Genomic DNA, 24,552 nt, shown 5'->3' with positions numbered 1-24,552 from the left:
GATCCAGTGACTGTATTTACTGTATCACCACTGACTACAGAAGGGGCCTGTGGAGACTGGCTCCAAAATTTGTACAGTAGAGTACAGTAACAATATGCACAGCCTTCAGCTGAATCAAAGGAAAATGTAATTTTGTAAATCAAAGGAAAATGTAACTTGCCCATGGGAAAACAGAGATTAACAACTTCAGTCAGTGCAAAAATCACACTTCATTGGCACATAATTCAACACCAGAAAAATAGGAGGACTGTGTATCAAATTACCTGCGAGAAGTTTTTATGTGAGTCAGACAAACTGCCTCCCTGTCCTGAGCTGACATTTCAGCTAAATTGTGCCCTTCAGAAGATGCAGGAGTTAAAGATTTTACTTAAGTTCTCGGGGGAACAACTCAAACATCTTATCTGGCCTCAATTCTTCCCATCTGACTTTAGGCACTGAACAAAGGTGCCTAAGTCAGAGCACAGAGACTGACAGGGCTCCTTCTGTACGCAGTGGAGAGAGGCACCTTCAGAACATCCTGGGACTTTACCTAGGCTGCCACAGCTCTCCAGAGTCACTGAACTCTCTCCTCCGACACAGATGCTGAAGATCCACAGTTTAAATATGGAGGCTTGCATGTTTGCAATAGACTAATTAGCAGGAATTCTGAAAGACTCTGCACACATCATTACATGTTTAAAATCTAACACACCGTACCCACGCACACACAAGTACTAAAAAACAGTCCAAAAGTTACCGTAAAGCTTTTTATTTCAACGGTTGCTTTCCTCAACACAGAAAATGTATCTGGCTGTGTATTTGTAGTAAACTTTTTGTCCTGGGACATATCTTATCATCAGGTTTAGATGTTAAGAATTACTTAATGAAGAACCAACAATTTATCTCAAACATCCCACTCAGAGCTTACTATGCAGGCCCTGTGCAGGGTCTCAACTCACCTTGCTTTGGAGAACAAGAATTTGCTGGGCTCGCCCACGCCAGCTGCCAGAATTGGTCAAGAGACTCTGAATATTCACATCTTCACCGACTTCATTTGCTAAAAGCTGTGAAGAAAGGATTAGGATCAGCAAAAAGCCTAGGCTGAAATATCTGTGGAGGGGAGGGGAGGAAAAACTGCTCTCTCTAGCAGTAAACCCAAACCACTGTATCTGTACACAGTAGGCTGTCTATAGATAAAACCTGTGTCTGATATCCAGGATCCTGTGTGATGTAAGCTATTTGGGACCATTATCACAACACAGAGTGTTGCTGCTTAGGAGGGGTTTGGCTAACATGCACGATTTCATTTGTTAAGGTGGGTATTTTGGTATTTTAATGTTTCAGTATTAGTCTTTAATTTTTTTTTTATTTTTTTTTTTTAATGTGAGTCTATATTTTGCTGCCTGCCTACCAAGTCTGTCAAATTGTACCATCTAGCTGCACAGTTGGGTGTTGTGACCTGTACCCCCTGCCACCTGGTAATATGGTTAACATAACCAAAACCACTTTATTAGGCAGATGGCCATAATATGTAAGCAGCCTGATCACAAATCAGTCCCCTTCTACCTCCCCCTTTTATAACTAGTTGTAACTACCCTGCAGCCAGTCCTTATTCTACTAAGGATCCCTAAAAGAACATGCCCGTCCCCATAGCATCAGACAACAGGTGTCAGGCTGTGCTACCTCTGGAAGAGGATTTCAAATTCATCACCAAGGTTTCCCACGCGTTGCTAACAGTTCTCAATACCTGCATTTACTCCGTACTACATATAACCAGAACTGAGCAGGAGCAGAGCAGAGATGCTGTCTGAATACACACCCTTGCAATCAGGCACTAAGCCAACCTCTCTCTTGCACAATTCTGAAGCAGCCACATTAACGAGAGCTAAAGTTAGTATGACGAGCATTTAAATTATTTATAAAAAGGTCAGCAGAGTTCTATTTTTAGAAGCATATTCTCTACTCTGATCTGCATTGCAGGTCTCTTATGCAAAGTAATGAAACCAAAGGAAGCAGAGCACAGAGGAATGCGTTAAAACCCATCGTGAAGCAAGCAGGAAAAAGTTACTCTGGATGTCACTCCACCAAACTGTTTAAACCTGCTTTGGTTCAAGTGTGGTTTTTAATCTCAGTAACTTCATGGGACTGAGGCCTACATTAAAAAGTAATTACTTAATTAAATGTTTGGGAAAAGAGGAATGGGCTTGACTGTGTGTTTCAAGTCAGTCAAAATCTATTTTGCTGAATTGGGACTTTCAAACCTTAAAGGATCCTTACCCATCATAGCAGCAGAAATAATGGGAATGGTTATCCAGTTACAGGGGCAGAGCATGAAATCTGTGTGTGCCCATGTGCATATCTTTCCAATGCAACCACTGTATCTCTGGTTTTGTTACCTCCTTACATTTCACTAATGAGGCTAATGAAAGCTCAGAGGAAAAGAAGCCTCCTCCTGATGTCACAAGAGTACACCTCTTGAACAGGATTCCAGCCACAGGCTGCATCCCGGAACAGTACCTTTTGCATCATCTTCAATTCCTGTTTTGCAGACTGGACTTGGTTCCGATACTCCATCACTTTAAAGTTGGCCGTGGTTAATTTTTCTTGCAATGCTTTCACCTCTGCACTCTCAGCCTTTGAAGAGAAGAATGGATTTGGTAAGAACAGAATCTTCAGTGAAAACTTAAAATTATTAAGATGCACATATCCATCAGGATCACAGAATCTTCTTTTCCAGACCCATTCCCTAATTTGTGGGGTATAGAGGAGGTGAAAACAGAGCAATTTGGTCACAAAACTAGAGACAGGGAGACATCCAAGGAATGCACAATGGGAAAGAACCAAGTATCAATTATTACTTCTGATTTCCTCTCTGTGATTACAATTCATACCAAGTTTCCTTCTGTCTTCTTCAGAGTTGACTGCTTGATTCCTGCATCATCACCACCAAGGGAATGTATTTTTTCCACAGCTGTCTGTAGCTGGAAAAAAAATGCACTGTTATAGAATGGATACAGTGAAGAACACGCCTTCATGGAAGACTAATTAGAAAAAAATACAGCGGTAATTTTAATGAACCTTTAAACCTAAATGTTTATTTACTCTATGAAAAAAGAAAAAAAAAGAAAAAAGAAAAAAAAAAGAGACTTTATTTCCCCTTACTTTTTATAAGGAATCAGGAAAAAAGCCTTTTTCTGAAATGCCTCCCAAAGAAGCCTGGGTTATTTCACTGTGAAATAACTTCAGGGAAAATGCCTCTGACTTGCTGCAATGGGATCAGTTATGGGTGTTTCTGGGGGATTTTCTCATCACAGGTTCATAAAATAAGAATGTATACATATAAACACAGATTCTATAAAGTACAGATCAGGATGTTGTCTCTGGATGCCAGTTTACTCACTTTTCAAGAATATCACAGGATATTTAATAAAAAGCACACAGCTCTATTCACCAGAGGAACTTAAAAGGAGAAATGACTACCTAACAACCTACAGCTGAGGTTCAGTAATGATGTTAAATCTCTTATTCTTCAGCTGGGATATCTCTGAAGTAGCATTTCTCAACAGGTGAAGAGTGTATCTGCTATTGTTTGCCACAGAATAGGAAGGCAGACACATTGCCCCTACTTCTCTGGATCATGTTCTCTGTTGAGGTTGCAATAACTTCTTGCTGGACAGAAGTGCAGCGAGGTTGGAGCTGGAAAGGCTGGGATGTGTTGCTTTAAAGCAATTGAGACTTCATTCTTTGAGGTGGGCAGGAAATCTTGGTTATTTGCCTGAATAAAAGAAGGCTCTAAGGAATAGCTTCTTCATTTCAGTCGTATCTGGAGAAACAAAGTGCAACTGAGGGCCATCTTACCTTTCTTTGCAATAAATCCATGTGCAGACCAACCACCACTTCTATCCAGTTCAGAAATTTGTTTAGGCAATGGACCAAGAGTCAGGAATTTCAGTGAGTGGTGGCAGCTGCTTGGTCCCATTCCAGTGATGTTTTCTGCAAACACCCATTTGCAGTCTTTGTTCATGTTCTGCTCTTTGCTAAGCGATTGCTCAACGACCACACCCCGCATTTTGTTTGTGGGAACAGATTTGTGTTAAAACGCTTATGATTTCCATATTTTGCAGCTCTCATGCAAGCAAAGAGCTAACAATTATGTGAAATAACAGTGTTTTCCCCTGGTCAAAGTACATACTGCGACGCGTTTGCAAGGTACCATCAATATGATTAATTTCCCTGAGTTTAAGCCATCTAGAAGCAGGCATGTGGGATGAGATCCAACTCTCAAATTAACACTTTTCCTCTTCTCAGCGTGGGTGTCTCTATTCCTAATTAATGGAATCTCATCAATACAACCAGGGAAGTCTACTCTTCAGCTCACTCTACACTAGAACCCTACATCAGATCAAGCAGATGTGCTGACTGTGGGTTCTTTTTTGCCCCCACACAGGTGTCTGGTCCTGTTGGAGGTGTCCAAGGGATGTGACAACAGCTGCAGCACCCGGAGTGACACCACTGTCATGTCCAACAGCCCTGTTTGGATGTCTGGGAGGTCAAGTGGCACCTCAAATGGTACTTTTATGCTTTGTGTTGGTAACTGAATTGTGCTTTTGTTGTCTTTTTCTGTAATCAATGGAAAATGATGAGTGGCTCTCATCAGCTTAGCGTAAAAGTTACCGAAGAGATGTGAATCTCTGCAGTTTCCTCTCTCTGGTAGCTCTCCTTACACCTCACTCAACATTTTTGATAGGTACCTCCCACTGTCAAGCACTGCTTTAATCCTACCCTTCCTTCACATCTTCATAGAGTTCTTCTGAACGAACCCATTCCAAAAACTCAGCCAACGATCATTAGTTTGGAAAAAAGCCATCCCAAAGGAGTCTGTGAGAAAATGGCCTCAAGTTGCACCAGGGGAGGTTCAGGTGGGAAATGAGGAGACATTTCTGCTCAGAAAGAGCAGTCAGGCATTGGGATGGGTTGCCCAGGGAGGTGGTGGCGTCCCCATCCCTGGGGGTGTTCAAGTAGAGGTTGGACGTGGTGCTTGGGGACATGGTTTAGTGGTGACATTGGGGGTAGGGGGATGATGGACCGGATGATCTTGGAGGGCTTTTCCAACCCTAAGGGTTCTGAGATTCGATGAAAATACAGACCAGGGCATGGCTTCACTGGGGCCCACACTGTGGTTCATTTCTACCACAGATGAGACAGGTTGCTTCATTGGTCTTTGACTGTGATGGTGCTGGTGTCCAAGGAACAGATTAGTTCGTATCTGAGGTGCCACTCTCTGCCCTGACCAGCACTGTTTCTTGAGGATTTCTGTTTACTTTGCCTTTCTTTCCTGAAGCACCTGCAATTCCTTTCTTTTAGGTCAGTACCTGACAATATTTTACATTTCTGTGTCTTTACACTTCTGCAATAGAGGATTATAAATAAGATTTTTTTTTCTTGAAATTATGTGCATCTTGCTCCCTTACTTATTTAACTTCACAGGTCCTCAGCCACACCTGGTATTTCTTAGCCAGCCTGCCAGCTGTGTGACAAGGCCCTTCTGACCAGAACTCTCTGGATTTATGCAGTTCTCAAACCTGTCATCTGCCACTTCTTCATCCTCCAGGTAACTGGGATCCAATTCAGAGAGCTGAATGATTCATGAAAATAAGTGACTGTGAAAGATGGAGTCAAAATGCGTTTGTCAGACAGAGCGATAAACATTACTGATACATTTAAATGATGCCTCCTGAGGAGGCGAAGTGAAGAAAAATGCATTGATAATGATCTAAAAAATTACAAATACTGCAGAAGGAAGATCAGTAGTTGCCAATGAACAAAGCAAACACTGACATCGGGGCATCTAATTTTCATTTCAGCAGTCACCTGAGGGAAATTAGTCCTGTGAAAGGTCAGCCTGTATAAAAACATTGTAGTAAACCAGAAGAATACGGCTGGATGAGTGAAGATTTTCCATCTTCACTCCATCTTAAGTGACGTAGTTCGTTACTGCCTCAGTTCACAAAGCACTTATGCTATTTGTGTTTCAAATACAAATGAATTTCAGAGGTTGGACTCGATGATCTTGAGGTCTCTTCCAACCTAGAAATTCTGTGATTCTGTGTGATTCTGTGAATGTTTCTAACTGGCATTTCATACATCTTTGGCTCACTATTTTGGCTCAATCTACCGATAGCTCCTCCTAGCTCCTCGTTTCTGCAAAGGTAGAAACAGCTGAGGGCACACATCCCTCCCTCCTAGTGTGGAAAGAACCAACAAGAACTCAAAGCAAGTATGAATGCAAGAGCGAATTCAAAATGGCAACAGGAATCAAACCCAGAGCTGCCACAGCTCCTCTGTCCCAAAAGCTGGATTTGTTTCTCTGAGAAAAAAAAAAAAAAAGAGAACAAGAAAAATGCCTCACTTCTCTCTCCAGCTCTTTGACTTTGTTACTCAGTTGCTTCACTTTGGCTTTTTCGCTCTCAGTCTCGGCAGTTATCTCACGATTCTTCTTGGCCAGTTCAACGATTTTAGCAGCAGCAACGTCCCCCGCTAAACCAGACGTCCCTGAAAAGCAGACATAAAAGCAAAGGACATCTCTCACAGGCAAGATTTAGAATAGACAATGCTTTTGTTCTCTGTCCGCCGCACAGTGTACTTTTATTGTCCGAGCCATCACTCCCAGCGCTGTGCCAGGCACTTAAATGAGTAAGCGAGGGAAAAGAGGCGTCAGTGATCCAGCTGGGCTGCCTGGCACTTTGAGCCAGCGTCACACCGTGGCTAGCAAAGCCAAGTTTCACCCTGTAGGAACAGCCACACGTGAAAAGGCCACACCAGAGGTGCTAGCAACACACACAGAAAGGGGAGAGTGGTTTTCTGCTCACTACTGTGAAGGACCGTTAAGAACTGGCAGAATATTGTGGCATTTGTGGCCTGTTATGGAAAAAGACAACGTTTTGTTTCATGCTGGTTGTTTACTCCTGGAGGAGTTGCCGAAACAGAGGTGCAAACATTTTCTAGACATCTGTCCTTAAAGGTCAGGAGCACTACTACAGTTGACTCCTGGGTAACAGCCAGGAAATTTCATTGTGCCTATTTATAAGTCCCTCCCGATAACGCAGGCAGCCTTACTGTATTACTGAGCTCTTCTAAACACACACCGCGCCCTCCTCCTCCCCCTCCTCCTCAGAGAGGGCTGGAGCAGTGTCACAGAGAAAGTAAGCCCCAGGAGTGCCCTCTGTGTCACCTGGCTTTTGTTAACATCACACAGGTGAAGAAAAGTCCTTGCACAAGTGCAACATCGATATAATTGCATGCAGCATGCAAAAAAACCTCTAGCTCAGCAATAACTACCAGCCTGCAATAACAAGTCATGTTTGGCATATATAATGCTCGTAATTTTAAGAGTTTCCACTGATCTTTATTTGATGTGCTCCCTCTCATCTAGAAGCTACTTTTTCCTTAGTTTTCCTAACAAATACCAGCTACTAAGGAGCACAGGACATACTAAACTAACCAAAAACCAGGCTTGTGCCTCCGTCTGATGGCACTGCACGTGTTTAATTAAAGCTCTTTCTTTCCCTGAGATGCGTGTGGGTCTCTTGCCCCAAGTGGATAGGTGCAAAATGCCCCCAGCTGGCATCTCAGTCAGCCAAGAAGCTGCAGCAGCATTTCTGCCTCCTGGTTTTGACCCAGCAATAGCCTATCACCTCTCCTAAACACAAGCCAGAGGTAATTATGAAGAGTGGAGGTGTATGCATTATTTAGGTTTGCTTATTGCTGTTTTCCCGATGGTTTTCCCCTTCTCTGCTGGCCCGGTCATCGCTGCTGTCCTGAACAACAGTGGCACCCAGTGGAAGAGGTTCCAACTGCACAGCTCAGCCTTCAGAGGACACCCAAACCGTTTTCAAAGCTGGACTTTGCGTTCAGCCAGCATGCTGCGTGTGTCCTGTTCAGGCTCTTAAACAAAATAAGCCTGAATAAGGAATTTAACACTATGTAGCAGAGAAAAACTGTAACACTGCCCTTTGACATTAATATAAAGCCTGCTGGAGTCGTCATGTTTTGTGCTCATCAATGCAAGGTTGCAGAAGATCTGTGAGGAGCTGGGATTAATGCGTATCCCAAAAGCACTACGCTTCTTTAAAGGGATGTATCGTTATCAATAACAATATTCTGTGCCTCAGTTCTGACCTGGAAACCTCAGACATCTTTTGGTCCTTCCAACAGCTCTCTTTCAAAGATGGGGAGCGGCAGCATTCATATTTTGCAGCTCATGAAACTGAAGGGGAGTAAGATGCAGACCTTAAGCATACATGCCAAGCTACTGCAAGGAACTTCTCATGGCCAACAAAGCGATGAAATTCTCCAGAGGGGAGAAATGTCAACGTTTAGGTAACTGCAAATGCCAAACAGGGTCAGCTTAGACTTTTGTAAGCTTAGGTAGCAACCCTAAACGTTGACTATGTGAGTATATTCTCAGGTATCTACTTCTAAAACCCAGAGACAAGAGGTTTCAGTGCTATGGCAAATTACTGCCAAGCTCAACACCAAATCTCAGAGTTGTTTCTCAGTTAAAAGAGCTGACTTTGCTTCATCCTAGAAGCAGCTTATTAGAGAAGAACAAATGGAGGCAAGCACAATGTGAATGATATACTCCTTTTTAGCCTAAAGAAGGTGAAAAGATGTCATGTTACTATTTCACTGCCAGGAGGATTATTTGGCTCACAATGACTCTGTTATCCTGCCTCTATTGTCATCAGCATCAAGCAAACACTGGAACTAACACGGTGTGAACACAAAGCTCCTGCAGTTACCTGACAAAGCCAATCTGTCCTCCTGCATTTTTTTCTGGAGTTGCTTTATTTCAAACTCTTTGTCTTTCACCAGTTTGTACAGCCTGCAGTTCTCATCCCGGACCTCTCGAAGCTGATCCTGAAGTTGCTCGTTCTCAACTTCAAGCAACCTGGGGGGAAAATAAGTCGTAACGACAAAACGTCGCCATGATGTGCTTCAAAACAATGCTTCCAGAGATAAAATAATGCAATGACCGTGTGCTGGATGGGCTGAGCTCACCAGGAATGAGTTTACTGAATTAAGCAGAATATCCTGAACCTCAGGTCAGAAAATAACAGAAGCTGATCATCTGATATCTGATCTGTTCAGTTAGCTTGTGTCTTCTTCAAAAATTCTAAATTTCCCCATGTCTTCTGGGGCAAAACATCACAGAGTGGGTATCTTTTTAGGGCTCCTGAGGTTACAGAATAGTCTCAGCTCACTCATTCTTACTTATCTGGTTTGTCAGAGGAAAGCAGGCAGGCTTGCCATTCAGCATCTGTGACATTCAGCCTTTACTTCCTCTGCTTACCAAAGCCACCAGAATCCAACAGAGCATAAATTACAAGAGCTGCCGCAGAGGTTCTTTCTTTAAAAACGAACGCTTCAGAGCAACTCACCAGAGGCCCATTTCCTGTGTCCTCATCCGATTTCTTCTGGTACCCCACCAGGACGGACTAGCATCGGTTTGTATTGTTAATGTCACTTTTTGGAATTCATTTGAGAACAAAGAATATCAAAAAGCCCTCTGAATGGGAGGAAATGGCCTCGCTCCTCCAATTCTTTGGTACATTTAGTAACATTTATGGGTTTCATCTCTCTCAGGCATACAGAGGATGAACAGCTTTAATCTCTTTGCTGCCCTTCCACGATGGTTCCTCCAACAGTAAAATCTAGAAATCAGGGCCGCGGGGGCTCAATCAAACCGTGGACACATAGGCACCTACCCGAGATGCCCCAGATTTATCCAAGCCCCCTGTGCGAGGCAGCAGAAACGTTGCAGGGTCCTTGTCTGAGTCATGGGGACGCTCCTGATGTACCCTCAGGAACCCCAGATATCAGCAGGCACTGACGGCAGGCAGCTGAATTGAGCCTTAGGTTGCCACTGCCTGCAGTGTGACCTTGGGTAGCTACATTGTGGTGATTAAATCAGAGCCCCACACCTTTACTCTACACACCGAGTGCTCCAGACTGCAGCTGAAGCAGGAAGTAGGCAGCCTGAGTGATCGTAGAGGGTTGGATGTAGGCCAGTTGTTCCAGTACATGGCTGTGGATATAAGTGTAACGAGAGGGATAAAAGCATTTAGGACAAGAGGGAATGGCCTCAAATTGCACCAGGGGAGGTTCAGGTGGGAAATGAGGAGACATTTCTGCTCAGAAAGAGCAGTCAGGCATTGGGACGGGTTGCCCAGGGAGGTGGTGGTGTCACCGTCCCTGGGGGTGTTCAAGGAGAGGTTGGACGTGGTGCTTGGGGACATGGCTTAATGGTGGCATTGGTGGTAGGGGATGTTGGATCTGGTGATCTTGGAGGGCTTTTCCAACCCTAATGATCCTGTGATTCTATATCCACAGCTGGCTGTCAGCTTTCCCAATAGCCACCTGCATATTTTCTCTTCAAGTTTTAGCAAGCCTGTTGCTCAAACCGGGCTTTAGCTGTTAAACACACGCTCCGTGTGTGCATGTCAGAATAAATGACCCCTGAAAGCACTGTCATAAACAGCAGAGTCAATTTATAAGATGATTCACGATCCGTAATTAAGCAGCGCACGTCTGTTCCAAAGCTGCAAATCAAAGGGAGATCAAAGGCAGCTGTTTACAGAGGAGAAGAAAGCAAGCAGCAATCTAGGCAGAGAAAAGACAAAACTAAGTTATTCCCACGTGTACCACTCACAGAAGGGAACAACAAAACGGGGCAGATTTAATGAGGGATACACAGAAACATTTTCAACCTTTATGGTACTAGCATGAAAAAACTGTTCTAAGCTCCCAGCACACCTGGTAAGCGACGGCAGCCAGCTCTGAGGCAGACAAATGGTGATAAATGAAGCAGTACGGATGGAAATCCCAACTGCAAAGAGCTGGAGTCTCCTCTGAGAGACTTCTACGCCTTACAAAGGAGGTTCTACCCAAGTGGTTCGGCAAGGAAAGTCAGCCTAAAGCAGCAGGCCACAGAAAGCCAACCCGATTTACTGCAGCTCAAGGAAAGAGAGCTGGGGAAGCTTGTGAGCGAAGGCTGTGGCTGAAATTCAATGTTTTTCCCAATTCTGTCAGGGATTCTTCACGTGATGGGGAAAATCACTCAATCTGAAATGCACCAAACAGACCGGGGAGGATAAAGCCACACACACACACAAACAAAAGCAGAAAGACAGACTGGATTGCCAGCTAAGCACCCGCCTGAACAAAATTTGGATGCAGGAACAGAAAGCTGCAAAAATGAGCTCCAGAGATGTTAGAAGTCCCTAACACCTTATCTTGGCCGTACTGCAAAGCAGCATCTGTGCATCCTGGCAAATCCCCTCCAGAAGCAAGTCCTGATTGGATTTGCCACACTCAGAACCACTCTTCTGTCACATGTAGATGTACGTGAACAAAGGACAATGCAAATAAACCTGCAGTGTGCTACACCTGCTAAGTCAAACGGGGCTTTTAAGTCCGTGCTGCTGAAAGCAGAGCTAAGCAAAAGCTCCTGAACTACTCAGACCTCGGTTTCTGAACTGTAGGTGGCAGAGGAGCAGCCCCAGAGTTGCTGGGCCTCTCTTGTACTCCATACCTCCTGCACCAGGATATTAAGGGAGATTCTAAGCCTCCCCTTAAAATAAATCCAGACCCGAAATGTGGGAATGAGTCTCCCTCTGCATTTAAAAAGAAAAATGGTTCAAATCTCCTCACTAATCTGTACATATTATCAGAGAAAATGTTGAAGGGATGATGACAGTTGGCAGAGGTCAGACCAGAAGCTTACACTGCTCAATCAGGCAGCCACGGAGAGGGACTTGTGTGTGAAGAAGGGAAAGGATGGTGCAAGGAGGAGAGCACCAGGTTATTTCTGGAAGCTCAGCTCCCTGTTTTGCACAAACACCACGTTCCCAGAAGCACCTGAAAGTTTCAGTGGCTCACTCCCAGGCTCCCCGCATCATCACAGCTTCTGTACTCAGGCATTCGAGGAAGCAATCTTTAGAAACAAGCTGAACAGGGAGCTGCCCAGAGTAACACAGAAGGAAGATCAGCATTTAGGGCCCAATAAACCTGGCTTAGTGGCCTGATAAACCTTGGCAGAGGTGCCCTTCCCCGTATGGATTCTGGGAGGGAAAACTGTCTCAAAGGTATACAGCTACCTGCATGTACCACAGCACGTCACCCTGTCGTGACGCCAATAAAACAGCTTGTGGGGTAAAAGCTGTAACCTGGATCACTGAAAGGACTTGAGATAAAACTACCCTTGCCCAGAAAGGGAATGCAATTTCCAGCACAGCCCCGAAAACAGCTGGGTCAGCACAGTCGCAAGTAGAGAGCAGAAGCAGGAATTGCTCAGGCTGCCTTCGCCACTACCAGGGAGCAAATCCCAGAGTAGCCAACACTGTGCTAACTGCAGACATCTCTGGGATGTGCCCAGTTCCAGACCTGTCCTAGTCCGTGAAAATAAATTAATTAGGTCAGAAGGAGACACTGACTACATCCTAGGAGAAGGATGAATGATCTGAGCTGGGGCTCCAAATCTGGTCCAGTAAATTGGCTTCTGCACTCCAAAAGCAAGATTGAGGAAGAGCCACAGCAGAATGCCCTGTGTCCAGACGATTCAGACACTCACCCGTGGGTGAGATAAGGCCCAAACCCTTTCCACCAGGAAGATTTACAACCCTGACTTGTGCATCCTTGTCATGTATCTTACCTGTGAGGCAACCCTACCTATGAGACTCTCCTGTATCTATATTTCATCTCCTGTGGTTGTCTTTTGACTTAATCATGTCACGCGGCACAGGTACATGGGGAACACTGTTCTGGGCTGCAGGCCTTTGGCTTGTACCCATTAGCTGCATGACGCTTTGCGCATCCTGGTTTTTGGAAATTACTGGTGTAGGAAACCTCTTTACAAGGTTAGGCAAGAGCTAACCAGTAGCTCAAAGGGTGCTGGTGATCGTGGAGCGACTGGAGGTGGGCAGATGGCACTTAGCACATCGCCTTAACCTCTCCATCCTTCCTTCAGCTCTTCGCTTGTGAAACTCTGATAACAAAGAGCACAGAGCAGTGCTCTGAGGCTAAACGTATTAGAGTGAGGCTGCTGAAAGCCTAACACATGAAGATAAAGCGCTCTGTCACTGTGAGTTTCATAAAATCATACGCCAAACATAGTTCTGTAACCTCCTGAGGGAACAGTGCTGCTACACCTTTACCTTTTGCTGTCATCTTCAGTTACAGGTTGCTCTGTTTCAAACAGGTTTAGATCATTCGGGATGCCGAAAGTCTCCTTTGCATCGCCATTGTTAACCTTCTGACTGCTCTGCTTGTCCTTTTTCCTCTCCATTAGATTCTGCAGCTTCCTTTGCTGTTGTTCCTGAAGAGCCTTAAACTGGCTTTTAAAATGCTCCTGTGCTTTTAGGTCTGACTCCATGGTTTACTAAAAGCGTCGCAGGAAGAAAACGAAGAGCAACAGAGAGCAGAGATCAACAGCACATTCAAAACATCCTCTTCTAACAGCTGCTTTGTAGTTTTTCCACCCCGACCTTTGCAGTCTCCCTGCCACCTCCTCCTCTTCCTCCTCAGCTTCACGGCCCCGCTTTAAGTGCCCTTTTTTCCATAAGCGGCTTTCAAACAGAAAAGCCTTCAGGTCTTTTTCACTCTAGCATTCAAAAAGCAATGCCTTAAAATGCTTTTTAACGTATCTGTTTAAAATAAAAATTTTTAGAGAAGCACAGGTTGGAGGAAAACCCAAGCAAACGGGGCAACCGCACCATGCAACTTTTGTTTTTTATGACTAAAAAGGACGCAGGTTGGTTGCGACCCAGGCCTATGCAGCTTTGCTCCCCACGTTTCAAAAAAAAGACCCAAATCCCCTAATTTCTGGGGCTAAGCTGGGACTGCCAATGAAAGATCTCTAGTTCTCCTAAACACCAGCAGCGTGGCTTAAAAACTTTCCCCTCAACTTCCGAGCAGCGAGTGCCACCCAGTGTGACCCAGCCGGGCACGGAGCAGGTCCCGAGGGCCCCACCGCAGCTCAGCCCCCCCTCAGAGGGGGGGGGGTCCCGGCCTGGCAGCCACCAGGCCGCGCTGCCTCCTTCAGCCCCAAAACTTCATCCCTCATCTCCCTCCCTCCCAAACCTCTCCCGTCCGCCTCTCCCACATCCCCTGGGACCACCTACGCCGCCCCCCGCACCCCACAGGCCGGCGGCGGAGCCCCTTGAAGGAAGACCCGGGCCCAGGCTTCAGGCTCCCGGCTAGGCCGCGGCCTCACCCGGTTGCCATAGCAACGGGCGGGGCGGGCCCGAGCCGCGCATGCGCCCTGAGCCCGCCGCCGATCCCCCTCAGTGCGGCCGCCATCTTAGCGCCCTTGCCCCCTGTCCCTCAGGGCTATAGGGCGGCCGCAAATGAGGGCAGCTCCGCCCGCCCCTTCTCTCTCCGCCCTTCTGAGGGAAGTTTGGGGTCCTCCATGGCAGCCCTGTGCCCTCTCAGGGCTTTTTTAAATCTCTGTGTACCCCGTCACGCAGTCCCCAACCCCCCCCGAGGCTTTGCACCCAGGGGGAGCCCCGCAATAAATCCACAGTGAAACCTCCACCAGCTCCTTGTCTCCACTGCTCACGCCTGTTTATTCATATCACACCTTATTCATATCGTATTTTACTCATATCACACACTGCTCTCAACAAATCACACTGGTGCAGGGCGTTTCTTGCTTTATTAGACCTCCTGTTGTCACACTGCCACCATGGAATGTAAGCTAGTTGGAGAAAATCTTGCTTTTTTTTTTTTTTTTTTTTTTTTTTTTTTTTTTTTTACAAATTATCTTAATCAACAAGTTTTTGTTGTGACTGCTGTTAAGGGCTTTAAGGGGTTCCTGCGTAAAATAACACTGGCGCTCTGCGGAGAAAGGTTTTACACCTCACAAAGTATGAGGGGGGCTTTTCGGATTCAAACATTTTAAGACTTCTGCAGTACCATTCCCACAGAAGTCAGATCATACATTTTAAAAGCATCAGAACACCAAATCAAAGTGCATTTTAAATGTTACATTTAAATGTTACCCAGAAGAACACTGTGAATACAGTTACAAAATACAGTAATCTTAAGCATCTGAAAACCTATAGTAAAAATAGGGAGCCGGTGTCTTCATTAACAATTAATAAATATAACATTTAAATAGCTGAAACACACCACATACTTATCTTATGCCTTAAATAAAAAAATAAAATAGATGTCTATAGATATCTTGGTATTTCAGAAGTCAGTGCTGCTGGAAGCTTCTAAATTACACAGCTGGAGGCTGACAAATATACAGGATAGGAAGTGCCAGCAGAACATTCACAGCATTCATGATGCTCTCTTACAGATGTGGCCTCTACCTAACAGAAGCTAGGTCAAACTTTGTCACTTTGGGCAACGGCAGCAAGGGAAGTCACCAACGGCAGGACTGAGCTTATGCTCAAGGGGAAGATAGAGTGATTGTACTCTACTATAGCCCCTAAAACTGGGATAGAGTAGGGTAAATCAAAAAAGAACCAGACCCTGATACCCATTTTACCCACTATGCAATCATTTAGACTGCCAGCCTCGAGACAGCGTACCATACACAAAATAAAGGGCAATTCTCTCAAGCCACGTATTTTTTTCCCCTTAAGAACCCCTCAATATGAAGTTTCTAGCTGCAGTACACAGGCCACCACCAGCACAGACGTTCAGGTTCTTCCATTATTCCTTGGGCTTTATCACGTACTCCCGTACCATTGAATACAGCACACCTGCATGATAAAAGAAAAAGACAGTATTAGAAAGCTGGGTTAAATATGAAACAAAGCTTTCAAAACCTGAACACTGAAGTTATGAGCAACCAAAGTGATGTTTCCCTTACTCTGTTTCATTTTCTTTTTAAACAGCCAAGATAAACACCACAGAATTCTTTATACACAGGAACTTTTCCTAGTTTAGTGGTATGAGGATCCCCAGCCAACGCTAGTTCCCTTTGCGGCTAAAGTCAAGCTTTGCTCTCGGACCTTCTGGGAATACAGTAGGGGCAAACAGTGCTTCATGGGCTATAAATTCACACACATACACAGACAAAATACTAAAATAAGACCCAGGAAGCTGACTTTCCAGTGCATTAAGTTCAGAAACAGCAACATATTTACAAGGGAAAATATTAACAGCAGGTGGCCTTTTTTCTTATTGCTTCTCATTTCAATACCTTTAGGACCTCACATATTTTCCAACTCTGAAAGTGGTCAGAACTTCTATTCCCAATATTGGTTCAATATTGAATATCTGCACTTAAACATTACGTGAACTCTAGGAAGAGTGAGCAACCAGGCATAAATATTTATATGTAGTAGCCTGAATGTTTTCACCCCGAGGGTTTTTAACACATGCTGATGTTACCCACCAGCAGAAGAGGTGTGAGAGGGTCTCCATGACCCAGAGGGCCCACCACAAGAACCTCCCGCTCGGTACCTACCACACGTTATTGCTCCCACCACGAAGCCCTGGGCTGCCACGCGCATGTGGATCAGGTGAAGCGACATTTTCATGTTCCCTCGGTGCTTCAGTTTGTACAGCCCATAGCCCACCACCGCCACGAAGCCAGCCATCCCTGCAAAGAAAGGAAGGCATTTATATGATTAAAAATCACCTCTACCACCTTGGTGGTGTTGTTCTGTCTAAACCAGAAATCCTGGGACTAAGCCTGGTTTTCTCCAACACTATTTTTGTGTTTCTTCCTTGTTTTCACCTGAGTGCCATCTCCTTTAACACACAGCAGGCAGAACAACGATTCCCACAGGTGTTAAAAGCACAACAGCAGCAGCTCACGGTGCGTCCTCAGGGTGTCACGGAGTTTCCTTGCTATTTTTTCAGAGGACACAAGGGCCGCTCGCTTTCTTAGAAGGAACCTCACACCAAGAACACGGCTGGGCTGCGGGCAGGACACTCAGTGCTGCCGGTGCACGGGTGCATCCCGACATACCATCGCCCGCTGCGGATGTTATTTTGGGTCGTCGCATTTGGCGTGCTTTCCCCGGGGACAATTTACAAGTCATTTCTCCCACCCCACAGGTCTGAGGTTCAAACACCGTTCGTTTTAGCACTTGGACAGACCAAACGCAGCCCAGGCGGTGCCAGATCCCACCGCGGACACCGATGCTCTCACAAAATACCCCAAGCCCAGTCCCTTTTATTCTGCATTTAGGATTATTTACACAGCCCAAAGGTGGCTGCCAAGTTTTAAGGGCTGGGTATATTTTACTGCCCAGAAGCCAGACAGCTTGGCTGCCCGAACAGGAGCGTGCCCAGCTCTAGCTGAGAACCAAACACCCTTCCCCTGTGCGTAATTCACACGACAGCTTCATTAAACACAAATTAAGAGTTCCGGGGCCTTCAAGCTAGCTCTTAACTCAGGCTGAAGGTAAACTCTGCTAATCTGCCTGTGAGAAGCTGGACTTACTGAGTCCATCGTGAGCTGGAGCACAAAGTCCTGTGACCACGAACCAGCAGCTATCTGCTGGCAAGGCACGGCTCACCCCGGCTGACCCGTCCGCCCTCCATGTAAGGCGGCTGGAAATCAAACCCCGTCCCCTGTTAGAGGCAGTTCCTGAGCAGAGGAAAGTTCCCAGGGCACAAAACCCTCTCCTCGAGGATTTTTCGGGTCTCAGCAGTGAAGCTGAGGATTTTAACAACATCCTTAAGCTGGAGAACTGCTAAACCTAGTGAGAAAACACGTTTGGACTACGGGATGGGCACAAAGAGAGGTGAAACCTTCAGGAGGTGGGATGGATTTGGGGTACTTTTGGTTGGGCTTTCGTTAGCTATAAAGTCCCTGTATAGTGATCACAGAGCTCCCAGTGCCTCCAAAACAAGCCACCATCCTCACCACCACCCAGGATCACCCAAACTTGTTTTTTTTTAACCTCACTTAACTTTTTTTTTTTTTTTTTTTTTTTATAGGTTCTGGGTGCTGTGTTTAAGCCGAGCGGCCTCATCGATTTCCCCCCCTCCCTGACAGCAACCACCACCCCAGGTCCAAGCTGCTCCCACATCCCAGCCCGGCATGAGGAAGTCATTTCACAGCAATTTCCTCTTCACGGCGGGTGACCATGTTTGCCGTATTGATCCCTCGCGGAGGAGATTGCCCACAAATCCCCATTTTTCCCCGCTTCGTCTCACCGATGGGCACGAACGGCGTCTCCTTGAATTTCCGCAGCAGCTTCGAGGTCTGGCTGCTCTCTGCCTCGTACTCGGTGAAGACGGATTCCTGACTGGACGACATGGTGCCGGCAAGGACACGGAGCCTCCCTGGAGATTTTAGGGATGAGAAGCACAAAGATTTTTTTTTTATTATTTTTTTTTTTGAAAAAAATAAAAAAAATGGTTATTCCACGCGGGCCGCAAAGCTGAGAAAAAAAAATTACAACGCAGCTTACTTAATTCGGGTGAAATTTCAAGAAATGAGACCTTTATGCACTAGAACAGGAAATAACCAACAGCAGCACGTTCCCACCACCCCCAAAAACCCCCTTTTTCCCCCCAAACCCGACCCCAAACCCAGCCCCCCGCCGCCCCTGCGCTCACCGCCCCCGCCGGGTCTCGAACCCGCGACCCCTCGGCCCGCAGCTGCTCCGCGCACGACCGCCGGCACCGGCCGGCACCACGCCCCGCCCCCCCGCTCTTATTGGCCACCCGCGCCCCGCCCGCCCCGCTCCCATTGGTCCGTCAGGCGCCGGCCCGGCGGAGAACTACAACTCCCAGCGCCCCGCGCGGCGCCCCGCTTGCCGCCGGCCAATCCGGACCGCGGAGGGACCTCCTCCCGGCGCCATTGCGCCGCCGCCCCGTCCTCCAAGTCCTTATATGGGCAAAGAGGCGGGGCAGGGCGTGACGTCACGCGGGGTGGTGCGGAGGCGCGGGGACTCCCCGGGCGCGCCAAAAGCTGGCCATGTGCCTGCCCCACGCTGCGTGCGCTCCTCCCCTGCTATTTTTTATTGCTCTTTTTCCTAATTTTTCTTATTTTTTCCTATTTTTTCGTAATGTTTTCCACCCCAATCAGGCGTCAGGAGCTCGCTCCCCAAAGCTGCGGGGATTTGGGGTTGACCTTAGCGTATTGCTGCACCCCCGAGCTGGTTTTCCAGCTGTTGCTCCCTGGGGGAACAGCAGAGCGCTGCTTTTTCTGCAAATTGTTCGAGTTTTTGCTTCAGAAATGTCTCGTGTTGGTGCAAAGCCACTTTTTGACATCAGATGGGAGTTATTTAGCGAAGGGTAAAAGCAGGCTCTGCTTTTCCTCCACCTGATTTTCCTGCCAGAGAATTGCCTTGCTACATTTTTTTTTTCCTGAATTTTGGCTTTCAAGCACAACTTGGTTTGCCCCCTCTGTATGCCAGGCTGGGGCTTTTAAAGCCCAAAGACAACTTAGAAATGGTTCCGGACTTAAACAGCAGGACCCTGGAGCAGAAATCCCCTTGGATCCTGCAGATCCTGAAACCATCCCCTAAATGAGGGGGCACCTCAATAGTGAAAGAGCCAAGAAATGAGGTTTTTGGAGCTCCCTGCCCCGTTTTTGCGCTGGGAAAGGCAGAGCCCTGCTGCTGACCTGCAGCGTTTTCAGCAGCACAACAGCAAGCAGCCCAGCCTAAACGTTTGGCCGTACCGCTGAATTTCGCTAAGTGCGCTTCCCATTACTGATAACCTCGTTACCTTAATTGCCAAAGCCATTAAGGATCTGCAGAGTATAAAATGAGAAAAAGAAATCTATGCAATTACCAGGTCCTGAATTGAATTAAAGTCTGGTAATAAATGGCAGCGAGGGCTGCTCTTGGCCGCGGCTCTGAGTGATACGTGCTCGGCGGGGAGAAACTTGATTGAAAACCCAAACTTACGTTGTTTTTGTTGCTGGGCTAATGAAGCTGCAGTCACCTGGAGCAGCCCCGTTCAGGGGAGCAACGTTTTGCTGCCTGCTGACAGGGACATTGCCCACACGGGTGTGCTCGGGGGCTTGCAGGGGAGGGAGCAGGGTTTCATTTCCAACATGAACCTCCCCTGGCACAACTTGAGGCCGTTCCCTCTGATCCTATCCCTGGTTATCTGCAAGAAGAGGCCGACCCCTGGCTCCCCACAGCTTCCTTTCAGCCAGTTGTAGAGAGCCATGAGGTCTCCCCTGTGTCCCAGGCCCTTCACCAGCTTCGTAGCCCTTTGTAGCCATTTATTGGGGTTTTTCAGCCCATACCTAGGTCTTTGCTACTCTCCCTTTGTTTCGTTAAGAACACTGATAAGGAATATCACTGAAAGGTGACGAAAGAGGCCCAGAAAGGTCCAAAATAGAACTGGCTCAGTGATAATCCCGCACTTGTCTCATCTCAGACAGCTCCCACAAATTCATTTCCCTCCCCAAAAGCTGTTTTTTTCCCCCAAAGCCTCCATCCCTGGAGGTATTTAAGAGGTGGATGCACCACGAAGGGCCGTGGTTTAGCGATGGGGCTCGGTAGGCCCTGAGGGTTGGATCTCGAAGGTCTTGTCCAACCTGGCTGGTTCTGTAGTATCTTCTACGTACAAAAATAACTGCTTCTGCTGCTCCTCACCCTGTTCCCACCAGTGTGCTCCAGGTGGAAACCTAAACAACCCCTCAGTCGTGTCCTAGAGGGGTAGCACACCCTGGCTCCATGGTGCTGGCGCCCCATCCTGGCCCAAGTCCCGTGCCAGAGGGATGCACGGAGAAGGGAGGAGAGTCTAGAGAACCTGACCACAGGCAAAACGGTGGAGACCTGGAGGATCTTCTTGCCCACCTCCAGTTGGGATGATGTCCGAAACCGCTGAGAACAGGACGGGAGTAGTACCAGCCAGCAGCACCCCACCGCTCCTTGCCTAAACGCTGAGGAGAGCAGGGACGAGGATCCTGCAGCATCCAGATTTACTGGAAAATAATTAGATTTGTTGGGAAAAAAAAAATAAAATTCTATGCTGGCCAGAGAGGTTTCCTGGGCAGCCCCGTGGACATCTCAGTGCTGAGAGCAAGCGGGTTGGATCCTGCCTGTGGGAGCTGGGCAGGGTGGACGTCACCTGAAGGTCCATTTTTCAGGCTGGGGCAGATGTTTCCAGTAATTGAAGTTTTTTCTGGAAAAACGAATCCGAAAGAACAAGTTGTCACATCAGGGCTGGCTATGTAGTGAGGAAAATGAAATTCAGGCTCTGTGCTGAGCAACCCCAGGAAAGGGGAAACGGAGCCAGGGCGGTTCCATTGAGCTCGTGTTTCCTGCCCATCCTCAGACACCACCACAGGAGCTTCCTAAAGCCTGAGTCAAACTCTGGCAGGATGGGAACTGCCCGCCGTGGAGAAGCAGCTCTTGTGAGTGACTTTTCTCTTTTGTGCTCGGCGATAAAGCCGTGGGAGAAACCTGGGGAGGTTCCTTTTTTTTTTTTTTCGCCTTGGAGGCTCTGAGCGCTGGCACACGGGCGGGCTGGGATTAATGCGAGCACTCAGCCCGCGTCGTTTCTGTCAGGGTGCGAGCATCAGCCCGGTACAGAGGGGGAACGACGTGGCAGGGAGGAGAAAAAAAGCTGAAGGAGACCCCAAAATGGGAGCTGTGGGGAAGGGTGGCTCTGCCGTGGGGCTGTCGGATGTGCTGGGGAGTCCTGCTGGACGGGACCACACTCCGAGCGGCCAAGCAGCTTTGGCTTCCTCCCAGGAGCATCTGGCCGGGGATGGGTTTCCTCCAAAAGACGAATAAAAAAGGTCATTCCCAGGTCTTTATCTGGGGGCTGTGGCTGATGCACCACGGGGTGCTTGCTAAGGTCAGGCAATGAGGGAACATCGCAGCCTGGCCCAACCCAAATTTCCCTTCGTTTCAGCCGACCCCGGGTGCCTGGGATGGATATTTCAGCAACCCTGGAAACGGGACTGCTCCAGGTAGGTCCACAGCTTCCCCCCTCGCTGCTCTGCACCATCAGGAGCCCTCAGCATCCTGCTCCGAGCTTGGGGTGCTTTGCTGAACCTGCTTGGGGTGCAGCGGCTCCTGCTTCAGCCCCATCCTGAGGGGAGACCCAGTTCTGCCCCTGGCTGGCTCGGGGGGACCTCGGCCCTTTTGGGGTGGCTGTGGGGTGAGCTGGGACCTCCCTCCGCCTCCATAAGGCTGTTTCCATGCAGACAGAAGCGGGGCAGAGCTCTGCAATGCAGCTGGAAAATATGTGTGCTTTGGGATTGCTGGAAAAATGAGCCCTGAGGGAAATGAGGGCAGGTTTGGCCATGGCTCAAAACCTGTGCGGTTTTGGGGTCAGGGACATGTGCAGCCAGTCCGCCCTGGTTGCTGGCAGCAGGGCCCTACCAGGAGCACAGCCCCACCAACGTAAAGGGGCTGGTGGTGGGTTCCCCTCACCGAGAAGCGCGATGTCGCTTCCCGGCAGCAGCCCGGGTGACCCCAAGGCAGCTCACAGCGGGGTGTGGTGCTGGACTCTGCATAATTTAGGGCATGAACTTCCCCAGAAGCTTGCAGTGGTAAGGAAGTAATGAAACATCCCAGAGAAGACCATGCTCTTAATGCGTGGGAGTGAGGAAACCAGAATGAGTTTTTTTTGGGGGTGTGTGTAGGCAGCCTTCTCTGTGCTGCAGGCAAAGACCAAAGAGTGCGGGATGTGGGATGAGGTGGCAGAGATTTAAACTTATGAACTAGAGGGAAAACACTCCATGATTTTTTTTTTGGATGGATTGGAATGATGTGGTTATCTCCTTCGCTTGTCTTTTCATTCTAGGCATCCTCATGGTGAGCTCAGCTTCCAAGGCAGCAACGACTGCTGCAGCCTTGATGGATGCCCAAGATTACGCTGCCAACGCCAGTGACTACCCCTACGAGTACTTGGACGAGGTAGACTACGTGCAGTATGGCCTCTGCACCAAAGAAGAGGTGCTTTCCTTCAGCAGGGCGTTCTTGCCGGCTTTTTACACTGTGGTGTTCCTGGTCGGCTTGGCGGGGAACCTTCTGCTCTTTGTTGTCCTCGTTCTGTACATCAGGAAGAAAAAGAAGATGACTGAGGTGTATCTGCTCAACCTGGTGGTGTCAGACTTCTTCTTGCTGCTAACCCTTCCTTTCTGGGCCCTGTACATTTCCCAGCGGGTGACCTGGGATATGCTGTGCCCGTTCTTAAACGCCATGTACACCATGAATTTCTACAGCGGTGTCTTCCTTGTGAGCTGCATGAGCCTGGACATGTACCTGCAGATCGTTGACGCTTGCTCTCTTCGCAGCTCCACGACACAGAGGAAATCCATCCTCGTCTTGGTGGCGGTGTGGATCCTTTCCATCCTCCTCTCCATTCCGGATGGCCTCTTCACCACCACGAAGCACATCAACAACCAAACCATCATGTGCACCCGTGATTATGGGCAGGAACACTTGTTTTGGAAAGTAGTCTTTCAGGTCATCCAAAACGTCCTGGGTTTCCTTTTCCCCCTCCTCTTGATGGTGTTCTGCTATTCCCGCATAGCGTGCATCCTCACCACGTCACGGGTGCCCGGCTCGAGGAGAGCCCTCTGCTTCGTCTTCACTCTGGTGGGCGTCTTCTTCGTCCTGTGGTTCCCTTACAACATCGTCCTCATCCTCCACTCCCTTCAAGACGTTGGCGTGATCCGGAGCTGTGAGAGGAGCAGACAGCTGGACTACGCCATTCAGATCACCGAGAGTTTGGCCTTCGTCCACTGCTGCCTCAATCCCTTGCTCTATGCTTTTGTGAAGAAACGGTTCCGGCTGTATTTGTGGAAGATCTGCAGGAGAAGCGCTTTCGTTGACATCCAGCCCTCCGAGACAAGCCCCTCTTGCAGCAGGTACGCTGCCCAGCTAGAAATGCTGAGTATCACAACGGCGTGATAAATATTTACACTATTTTAAGTTATTTTTATGCCCTCGACACTGTATTTTACTGGTCCTGGCCATGCGATGGGGTCGGCGTGAGTCATGTAGGCAGAAGTGGCAGCCTAGCACCGGCATCCAGCTGAGGAATCTCCACGTTGGGATTGGAAAACTCTGTGTGGGATTTGTTTCTGCTGTCACCGAAATTATGAAACGATTCAAAACGATCACCCTAGGTTTGTGCTAGAACAGAGGAAGGCCCCGTGTGAGGTTTGTGAGGCGTTAGTGGGTGAAGGAGCAGCTTGCCTTTGTGTTGTGCACAATCACATCTGGCTTCTCCTGGCTTTTGCTGTCTGCCAGGCAGATGTGTTTGTAGGATCACAGAACAATTTGGGTCGGAAGGGACCTTAAAGGTCATCTAACTCCAACCCACTAGATCAGGTTGGCCAAGGCCCCATCCAGCCTGGCCTTGAACACCTCCGGGGATGGGGCATCCACAACATCCTTGGGCAACCTGTGCTAGTGCCTCACCACCCTCTAAATGAAGAATTTCTTCCTAATGTCTAGTCTAAATCAATCCTCTTTTAGCGTAAGACCAGTAAGAACCAGGGGGAAAGAGAAAAACCACAGGCTCAGCAGAATGGCAGTGGAGGTATTTGTCTTCCCAAGGGTGGGTTTTGACAAGATAAAAAAACTCTGTGACCACCTTTAACACAAGTATTGGCTT

The 24,552-nt window shown here is 47.8% G+C and overlaps 3 protein-coding genes across 4 annotated transcripts in view; 1 reads left to right on the top strand and 2 right to left on the bottom strand.

Annotated features, from left to right (window-relative positions):
* Nucleotides 1–14,268, bottom strand: part of CCDC13 (coiled-coil domain containing 13) — a 32,390-nt gene extending 18,122 nt beyond the window's left edge. The window contains exons 1-7 of one of the 2 annotated variants that reach the window (XM_084306960.1): nt 14,156–14,268; nt 13,194–13,417; nt 8,781–8,929; nt 6,389–6,531; nt 2,871–2,960; nt 2,497–2,613; nt 939–1,043 (exon numbers count right to left, since the gene is read on the bottom strand). In XM_084306960.1, the coding sequence (XP_084163086.1) occupies nt 939–1,043; nt 2,497–2,613; nt 2,871–2,960; nt 6,389–6,531; nt 8,781–8,929; nt 13,194–13,411 (822 nt within the window). In that variant the 5' untranslated portion in view covers nt 13,412–13,417; nt 14,156–14,268. The remainder of the gene's footprint in view (nt 1–938; nt 1,044–2,496; nt 2,614–2,870; nt 2,961–6,388; nt 6,532–8,780; nt 8,930–13,193; nt 13,418–14,155) is intronic. The other variant, XM_084306961.1, reaches the window with a different exon arrangement.
* Nucleotides 14,269–15,008: 740 nt separating this feature from the next.
* Nucleotides 15,009–18,647, bottom strand: HIGD1A (HIG1 hypoxia inducible domain family member 1A). The gene is made up of 4 exons (XM_084306962.1): nt 18,571–18,647; nt 18,166–18,294; nt 16,463–16,597; nt 15,009–15,752 (listed from the first exon to the last, which is right to left on the bottom strand). The coding sequence occupies exons 2-4, from the start codon at nt 18,266–18,268 to the stop codon at nt 15,703–15,705; spliced, it is 288 nt and encodes a 95-aa protein (XP_084163088.1). The 5' UTR covers nt 18,269–18,294; nt 18,571–18,647; the 3' UTR covers nt 15,009–15,702.
* ACKR2 (atypical chemokine receptor 2) lies at nt 18,267–23,843 on the top strand (the record flags this gene model as incomplete). Its single annotated transcript, XM_084283020.1, has 4 exons — nt 18,267–18,275; nt 18,613–18,888; nt 21,835–21,892; nt 22,732–23,843. 4 exons carry the CDS (start codon nt 18,267–18,269, stop codon nt 23,841–23,843), a joined length of 1,455 nt encoding a protein of 484 aa, XP_084139146.1.
* Nucleotides 23,844–24,552: the final 709 nt, after the last annotated feature.

The sequence above is a fragment of the Netta rufina genome, assembly GCF_964035555.1.
Source record: "Netta rufina genome assembly, chromosome: 2".
Lineage (NCBI taxonomy): Eukaryota > Metazoa > Chordata > Aves > Anseriformes > Anatidae > Netta > Netta rufina.
The sequence above is the reverse complement of the archived record's forward strand: the minus strand, read 5'-3'. Positions and strand labels throughout refer to the sequence as shown.